Source organism: Brachycentrus maculatus, unplaced genomic scaffold (genome assembly GCF_059751285.1).
Source record: "Brachycentrus maculatus isolate JH-2025_06_01 unplaced genomic scaffold, ASM5975128v1 h1tg000005l, whole genome shotgun sequence".
Classification (NCBI taxonomy): Eukaryota; Metazoa; Arthropoda; class Insecta; order Trichoptera; family Brachycentridae; genus Brachycentrus; species Brachycentrus maculatus.
Window position 1 is genome coordinate 376,712 of NW_028280760.1, and position 9,315 is coordinate 386,026.

Genomic DNA, 9,315 nt, shown 5'->3' on the forward strand with positions numbered 1-9,315 from the left:
ACAACCCGATACGATTTGAATTGAAATCGTTTGTTTTCCTGTAATTGGGGTTAGCTTCATTATTAAGTTGGTTTGTTTAGTTAGTTATTTTATATATTTCATACACATTTACAAATGATTTTCAATTAATTTTGTTTGTTAGGGGAGGTCGATGAGATTGAGATGTTAGTGGAAAATGGAATTGGATTGAGAAGACAATACTTGACATGTAAATTTATCTTAAAATTTTCGACTAAAAAATATAATATTCTGATTTAAAAAAATGATAGTTAATAATTCCGAGGGGGCGTCAGAGGCCTGCACTTGCAGGGCATTAATTGGAGACCTAGATCTTATTTCATTGGGTGCCCGTTTAATGACGGCTTCCTTTCAGACCTCTCCAGCATTAGCATTCCGTTTTCCACTAACCTCTCAACCTTATTAACCTCCCAAACTTGTTTGTAATAATTTTTATTTCTGCTAATAATTTGGATGCAACTGGCTGTCCAGAAGCTTTCAGATTCATTGTCGTTGCATGACCTAGTTGTGAAAGTAGAGTGGAGTTCCCTAGATTTTCAATTCTGCGGCGATTGCATCGTTCAGAACTATCTTCAAAAGCTGTTCCGCACGATCGCGCTTTTGTTGTTTTCGAGTCATCTTGCCCCTATGTGCGGCGCGGCGAATTGCCGGCTTTGTGAGTCAGTGACAAATTGACATTCTGATTCTGGAGAAGGGTGATTGATGCAGGGGACAGAAGACGATTGAAAGCACGCGTGGAGAAGAATCATTAAAGATATCATGAAAAACATTTAAAAAATAAAAAATATAAATTATACATTTGTGGGTTACAATAGTACATGTAGGAAGGCTCAATATATAAATACATACAGATAAACTTCACAAAAAACATAATAAGATAATAAAAAAAAAAACAAATAATTCAAATCGTATCGGGTTGTGGTCCCGTGGCTAGTGTCTCGGATTTTTTAATCAAAGTTTTTCGGTTCGAACCACTTTACCACAATTTCATACCACTTTCTAATAATGAGCCGCTCAGGCTCACAGAAATAGTATGAAATTGAAGTTTTTTTTTGTAAATAATAAAAACTCAAACATTTATCTTTTTTAAATTGTAAAAAGTGTAAAATAATAATATATAAATAAAAAATAACTCGCATTGGCTAGAAGGGTGAATAGCCATAAAAAAAGAAGAAATATAAGTAAATAGATGTTCGTTAATTGATCTTTGGTTCTGTGGACGAAGCCGAACTCAACCGCTAGCTCCGGCGAATGTCTTTCTACCTCTTTCTATATTCATGCCTGTCTCTATCTCGCGCCCCCATTGCTGTTATTATGAATGTCTTTTTTTTATTTATAGGCTATTCACGCATATTATCACCGATCAGCCAGGTTGATCTATTATTTTTATTTTTACATACATTATTTATTATTTATATATATATTATTTATTATTTATTACATTATTAATTAAGAAAGGTGTGTTGAGATGGTTTGGACATGTGGAGCGTATGAGTGAAGAAAGAACGGTTAAACAAATTTATGGAGCGAATGTAGTTGGAAAAAGAAGCAGAGGACGACCGAGGAAAACTTGGCACAATCAGGTATGTCAAATACTTGAAAGCGGCCGGGTCAAGAGTCGTAATAATCGTCGGGTATGTATGAGGAGATGCATGAATGTAGAAGAGGCAAAGAATGTTTGCAAAGACAGAGTGGTGTGGCGTTCGATTCTCTCTGCCTACCCCTGCGGGGAAGCGGCGTGATGGTTAGTTAGTTAGTTAGTTTTATTTGTATGTGAGGCAAAAAGATGTATGATAGATGTTCGAATGGTGAAAGAAGGAAAGAATGCAAGGCTGAGATAATCATTATTGATAAAATGGTTTACTGATGAAGTCAAGGAACTCGCCGAAGAAAAGCCATCTGAAATACAGAAGCTCACCGTCACCAGAAGAATATGCTAAATATGTGACGCTGAGAAACCGAGTGAACTCGGACGTAAATAAGTTCAACACATTTGTTGTTAGACAAATTAGTTAAAAAAGCAATAGAGTTCAATAAGACAGCTTACCTCTGCTTTGTAGGTCTTACTAAAGCATTCGATAGAGTCAGATTAAAGGAAGTCATTAAAATTCTCGATGAAAAAGAAATACCCTCTAATAATATCAGTTATGGCAAATAAAAGCCTATCAGCGGAAGCTAAACTGGCAGTGCACAACGGAGTCCTGGTTCCAACTCTAATGTATGGAAGTAAAACATGGAGTTGGCAAAAGAAGGATGAAAGTAGACTGAGTGCAGTCGAAATGCAATCTCTCAGAAGAATGTGCGACAAAACGATGTATGATAGATGTTCGAATAGTGAAATAAGGAAGGAATGCAAAGCGGAGATAACCATTATCAATAAAATTAAGAAAGGTGCGTTGAGATGGTTTGGACATGTGGAACGAATGAGTGAGGAAAGAACGGTAAAACAAATTTATGCCGAGAAAGACCAAGAAAAACATGGCACGATCAGGTATGCCAAATACTTGAAAGTGGTCAGGTTAGGAGTCGTAGTAATCGGCGGGTATGTATGAGGAGATGCATGAACGTGGAAGAGGCGAAGAATGTTTGCAAAGACGTGGCGTTCTATTCTCTCTGCCTGAAGCGGCGTGATGGTTAGTTAGTTAGTTATAAAAGATCTAAACGAACGAGCGAAGAAAGGATTGTAAAAGAAATTTATGAGGCGAATCTTGTTGGGAACATGAGCAGAGGATGACCGGGCAAAACTTGGCATGATCAAGTATTTAAAATAATTGAAAGTGGTCAATTCAGGAATCCGAATAATCGGCGGGTATGTATGAGGTCCGCCTCCATAGTGTAGCGGTTAGCGCTCTAGGCTACCATGCTGGAGGTCCCGGGTTTGATTCCCAAGAGGGTCGCAATAAATATTATTGATTTTTCAGTCAAATATATATTTAATATGACCCTGGACTGGTACCTGAAGCGAAAGGCTGATCACCTTTCCTTCGTGTATTTAACGATCAAGATAACACTGCTTCTATATAATGCAGTGCCCTATGCACCTTTGGGGTGCGGAGAAGGGTTGGGAGGAGGATGTGTGAGGGGATGCGTAAAGAAGAATGTGTACAAAGACAAGAGTAGCGTGGTGTGGTGTTCTATTCTCTCTGCCTATCCCTGCGGAAGCGGCGTGATGGTCAGTTAGTTACTTTAGATTGCATTTCTGTAAAAAATTAAGGTCAATGTTGTAAGATCACAGAGAGCGGGATAGGATGATACTTTTCAAGGATCTCGGTCATTAATGAACAAAATAAAAACATATTTAAGAGCATAATATGTTTATTTTCAGGGGGGAGAGTATACATATATATTAGTCACGATGAATAACTCCCAAGAAAATTGTGCAATAACACACGTTTCATGGTTATATCATCTATCTGCCTATACATATCTGCAAACACTAAAACAGTAATTACTGGCTACACATCCAAATAAAACAATGCCGAATCGTCCTCTGTAGTTTATATATTCTGATCCAGCGCTAGGAAATGAAACTGTCCAAAGCGCCAACACAATGGGGGAAATGGAACCCTTCTGCCGCGACAAGTCATTTGCCAATAGTTGCAAGAGTCTGAAAAGGTAACAAAGTTACAGAATTAGTTTTTATGTTTGAAAAATAATTGCTAGCATTACGACCCACTGAGCGATCTCCGATGATGAGGATATCAGACACCGGTATACACTAAGATGGTCTTATAAGGTATACAGTGGCAGGCTTCTCGGAGGGGTTGATATGAAGAGTTCCAACCTCATCATAAAACTACTCGTGGAGCACAGATGGGGGCTGGAAATTTGTCAGCAAAAGAGTCCAGTCCGGTTTTGCGATTGCAAGCTTCGTCGGGCTGGTCTTCTTACATCATATATCCAATATTATTTATTAATTATCATCCATACCTATTTCTTTGTGAACAAAACATGGGCAAGCATTGCACCCACTAGTAAATTGACATTTGTAACTGTATAAGTAAAACTGGAAAACCATTTCAAAATCTATACGCCACGTGCTGTAGCTATTTTTTGAATGACATCTTTTGTGTTTGTTGAATCTTATTTTATATGCATATAGTGCAATAAATAACATTATATGACAATAAATGTGCTTGTAACTATGCCGGTTGTCCGTACTTTACCTAAAATATAACATAAAAACAATAATAAAAACAGACTCGCTGTCAACGGACTGTCAAAATGACATTTCACACAAAGAAGATTGCACAGTTTTTCAGGCATGAAAAACAACAACAAAAACAGTTGATTACCTGCAATGCTGTTGATGGGGTCATTCCGGAGGTTATAGAATACATATTTCTTCTAATTAGCGCTTATTTGAGCAGCAGTCGAGACAAATTTCTTGCGTAATTTGTTTGACAGCTGTTTAGCAAACGGCGGAATGAGAGGAAACGCCTTACCAATAATGAAGTACTCACATTTCCAATATATAATAGTTATTTTCAACACGAGATCACCCGGCTTGTCATTTATTGTTTACAATGAATTATATAAATTAGTTTGTGCAATGAATTCATAACGGCCGCCCGGCCAGACTCGAACGAAGCTTATATACAAAGATTTATATACTAATGATGGCGCTGTAGGTATTCGATTTCGCGTCATATCGCCAGGTTGGCAGTGAAACCTTTCGTCTTTCCAAATTTCGTACTTGAACGTTACAAAACCAGAGAAAATGTAACAAAATCTACTATTTTCCTCGTCGTGAGTGACCAGCATAAAGTGAAGCCTGGTATATGACTTTTTGCAAGACCGACAAACAAAATAAAATGAAAAAAAGTTTTTTAATCAGTCGATGATAAAAAAGAAATTATCGCTACACCCACATGATAGCACATGATAGCAAACATGAATTTCTTCGCGCAACTGTAACTTCTCCAATGAAGTTGTTATTGTGTATAATTTCATTGAAATTATTGTTGCTGCACAAATTTTATAGCCATATTAACTTTTATAATAAAATGAATATCTCATCTATGTACATCGGTTTTTATGTATGGAACCAGTATTTGGTTTAAGTACTGCATAATACACTTACCATAACTTACACATGTATATATATGTGGCGCCTAGTTTCAATATCCGCCGGATCCAATTTTATAGGATTTTAAAATAAATACTCTATCGGAATGCCAATTGTGGGGTTTTTTGTTTAAAATATTTAAATACTTGAAAACCTTGCTGAAAAGTATTTAAAAACAGGGTTGTATTTCAAATTCCGCCATATTCGTGGAACTTGCCTTCTGACCCATATCAGCCAATTAGAGAGCGGGGATAGGTCAAAAATTAAGGTGACGTCAATATTGGTTTGTGTCTCGTGTTTTTTTTTAAATACTGAAAAAAATCTATAAAAATGGGAAAATTCTCTATTTCATAATGTTTTATCTAAAGTTACCCGGAGAATTTTTTGTTAAATCGGCTTACATGGATCTGGCGGATTTTGAAAGTAGGCGACACATATCGCTCACTCCTTTCAAGAACGTCATAAATCAAAAAACTTGATTTTTCAGGAAAACGTTTTTAAAGATTAAAAATATAACACATTGTATTAAAAATAAATATCAAGCCACTTATTGAACTTTTTACTGTGCAACAGATCTTTTTAGGTAAAACCTGAAGGTTTTTTCTCCATTTGAAAAATATTTAGTATATTTCAAAAAATAATTAAACAATACCTTTTCTTCAAAATGCAAAAACAACACTTTCCTCCCTGGAGCAGGTAAATATTAAGTTAAAAAATATGAAGCTTTTGCTGGGATATAGTACATTTTCTGGACATTTCGAAAACATGCACAACTGAAAATTGACGATTTTTGATTTATGACGTTCTTGAAAGGAGTGAGCGATATGTAAGTTGATTTATATCATTATCTTACGCTTAGAAGATAAGATAAGAAAGAATCACACATTCTTGAAATAAGGAATGAATTATTTATTGCTTTATTTCAATGCTAAATTTCTCTTTTTTAGCTTTCGTGTATATGACTAACTATAATTCTGAACACTCCGTATATCTACAACTTCAATTATAATTAGCAATAATGTATGTTTTGCACATAGGTAGCTAATATTCATGATTTAAAGCCCGCATCTCAATAACTCACTGACTACATACTAAAAATGTCCAACTTTCTCTATTTGCTGCAGGATACGCATAGATAGGATAAATATTATATGGGAGATGAGAGTGAATAATTTCCTACTTTGGAAAACATTTTCATTCCGGCAACGAAGTGTATCACACGTTACTAAAATGACGATGTACCGTTTAATATTGTGTGTCTCCATTTTAATTTTGCTAACAGATATGAGATGTGAATTAGCTGAAATTCCCAATGAAGCTACTCAAGGTTGGTGTATTAATTTTATTTTTACACCTATGATTGTAATAAGGTTTAACTCTTTTTCATTAATTTCAAGATAAATTCAATTTGTTCTTTAAGTAAACATGCCATACTTATTTTAAATAAATTCAAATATATTTCTTTAAAAAATAAGGTTGCTAATAATTTGTCAAAACAAAAAATTAATATTTTTTATGATGACGAAAAATTACACCGTTTTATAATTCTTTTTTTAAAAATTTATTTTAGGTTAAATTTGTTTTTATTTTCAGAAATTATGAAGAATTTTACTAGTTCGGATGCACAGTCACAAAATAAAACAGTGCAATCGAGAAGAAGAAAACAAAGAACTCTTCACGGTATTCTTGGTTTCCTTACTGGTTTCCGATTAGGACAGCTCATGGGGCCCTCTAGTTACAGTGCCGACTTACGTGATAACTCTAACCTGAACCAGTTCACCAATCTATTCGATTTAGCTTTACTTATATCAAACCTTCAAAATCCCATTCCATCAAACAGTGTTTCCAATTTGTATAATCCATTGCTAGCCCAATCTAACTTTTACCAACCTCAAAACATCTTCCCCTCAAATCTACAATTACCTATAATAAACCCACTTGAAGATATCGAAGATTACAGCACAGAAAATACGAATATTTCTGTTAATAATACTGAAAATCCCAACAAAAAAACAACAGATAACGCGATTAAAATTGTGAATTTTAACAGTGCCGAATCAGATGATTCCAAAGTATTAAGTGCTGCAAATATTAAAAACCACCCTTGTGATAAAACTAATTCTTGCAATGATGGTGTAAATGTGAAACGTGCTTCATCACAAGATAATAATACAAAGACAGTTACACACTTAAAGGAAAAATCTGACTATACCGAAGTTAAACTAATAACGTCTAAACAAAATGTTTCCCGTAAAAATGAAGACACAGATTCGTTCGAAAATACTGATTTAGATTCTGAGCCTAGTGGTAACATAGCTGTAAAATTAACTGAAGATGCGAGGCAAAATAACGTTTCTAATTCTAGTGCAAGTTTAACGACATCTTCAATACACAATAACGATGGAACTATGGAACATGCGGGAAAACCAAATACTACAGTGGATTATGCAGTCAAACCGAATGTAACTTCAGACGAAAGTGTCAAACCAAGCTCTGATATGAAACAAACGGTCGGGCCAAACTCCACAGCTGTTCATGCAACCTTTTACCCTTACCCATATTACCACGACTACGCCAATTCCTCAAATTACGAGCACATTAGCATAACAGAAAGTCCATTGAGTCACGATCACTTTCTACAACACGAGTATTACGAAGACCCCAATACCTATGATAATTATCTACCCCACGCAGATAGTGAAGTGCATTTTCAATTCGTCAGAGACCATCCTTACGCTGGACAAGCCGAAAGTCACTTTCTTCCTAGCGCGTCTTACTATGATTCGGATATCCCCAACGGAAATTATCAACCTAAATATAGCAGGAAAGTCGAAGACGGCGGATTCGTACCACTGGGGAACTTAAAACAATAAATATACAAGTAGATTAATAGAAAAGTTATGTAATAAGTATATAATATATATTAACAGTAATAATTTAGTATTGTTTTTGCAAGTCATTTGTATGATTTACGTATTGGCTCTAGTTTCGTGTATATGATTTTAATGTTTGAAACTTATATTAGTTTTTTGACATCTCAACATAGATGAAGAAGAATATGGAAGTCTGGGCATTTACGGGGCTTACGACCGTCATAGGCTGGTCACAGTAATTCCGTAAATGCTTAGACTACCATATTCTTCTTCATAAATGTGAGATGTCAAAAAATAATATGAAAAATAACTCCTAAAATTGGAGATAAGTCACATTTGTGAACAAGTATTTCGACACACTCAAAAATTTGGAACTTATTACTGGCAAATAATAGTTATTGCTTTATAATAATAATCAATCGATTTACAGTAATTTTAAGATCGTTCGAAAAACTTAATATTAATATATTTGTCTATAGTATTATATTTACAAATATTTACACTAAAACAGAAAATGATATTGGCGTGGTTCAATATATTGTAGGTTTGTACGTACATATTTCGGGATAATTCATTGTATTTCCCTACAACACAATTCTCGGAATTACTGTAATTAATTTCAACCATACGAGTATATGTTTAAAACTGTATTTAATCCATCCCCTGTAAATTATAAGTAAGTGCTTTGTATTTATCTAAGGTCAAAAGTTTCAAAAATATTGTATATAACGGTAAGATGTCTCCTGGTTTGTACGAATTTTATCAAATTGCAAAATCTAACATTTGTACACTAAATGAATATAAAGTATCTAATCCCGTTATTTACCTTTTTTTTCATTCTGTATTATTAAATTGTATTTATAATACTTAATTAGCACAACGAAGAAAATAGTGTATTACAGTATTATTTTGATCCCGATCTGCACCCACTGGAGCATAGGGCACCGCGTCGGGTTAACTGAACGTTAATAATATGAAGGCACGGTGAACAATTCTGCTCTCCAAATACTTGGGGATATGAGTGGAATACATTTTAATAGTTTCAGATAATATAGATGAAATTGGCTTGAAGGACATTACCGGTAAATGGTAAAGGAAACAGAGATGAAATTTTTATTCCTTATTAGTATCTTGTGGACAAAGGTGGCAGTAGTATTAAATCATTTAATGCTATTTTTTGCCAGGACTTATCTACGAAGAAACCTTTCATTTAATTTAATTATTTTGTAACCATTTTTGTGTATCACTGAAATAAGATTACAAATATTAATCTTAAATAATACTGAGAGAATGTTTAAATGGACGGTTTAAAAAAAATCTATCGTCCAAGTTACCCAGAAATCTAGCTACGGCTTA

At 34.5% G+C, this 9,315-nt stretch overlaps 1 protein-coding gene and 1 long non-coding RNA gene across 2 annotated transcripts; one reads left to right on the forward strand and one right to left on the reverse strand.

Moving 5' to 3' along the window:
- Positions 1-3,315: 3,315 nt before the first annotated feature.
- Positions 3,316-4,742, reverse strand: LOC148313764 (uncharacterized). The gene is made up of 2 exons (XR_015839292.1): positions 4,314-4,742; positions 3,316-4,184 (listed from the first exon to the last, which is right to left on the reverse strand). It is a non-coding gene; the product is annotated as an uncharacterized LOC148313764 (long non-coding RNA).
- Positions 4,743-6,270: 1,528 nt separating this feature from the next.
- On the forward strand, positions 6,271-8,168 carry LOC148313765 (uncharacterized). The gene is made up of 2 exons (XM_088277916.1): positions 6,271-6,413; positions 6,680-8,168. The coding sequence occupies exons 1-2, from the start codon at positions 6,317-6,319 to the stop codon at positions 7,957-7,959; spliced, it is 1,377 nt and encodes a 458-aa protein (XP_088134042.1). The 5' UTR covers positions 6,271-6,316; the 3' UTR covers positions 7,960-8,168.
- Positions 8,169-9,315: the final 1,147 nt, after the last annotated feature.

What these genes read in the sequence shown, in the direction of transcription:
- LOC148313765 (XM_088277916.1), top strand. Translation starts at nt 6,317, where the DNA reads ATGACGATGTACCGTTTAATATTGTGTGTCTCCATTTTAATTTTGCTA. An exon ending in TCCCAATGAAGCTACTCAAG is followed by an intron (nt 6,414 to 6,679) that starts GTTGGTGTATTA and finishes TTTTATTTTCAG; the next exon opens with AAATTATGAAGAATTTTACT.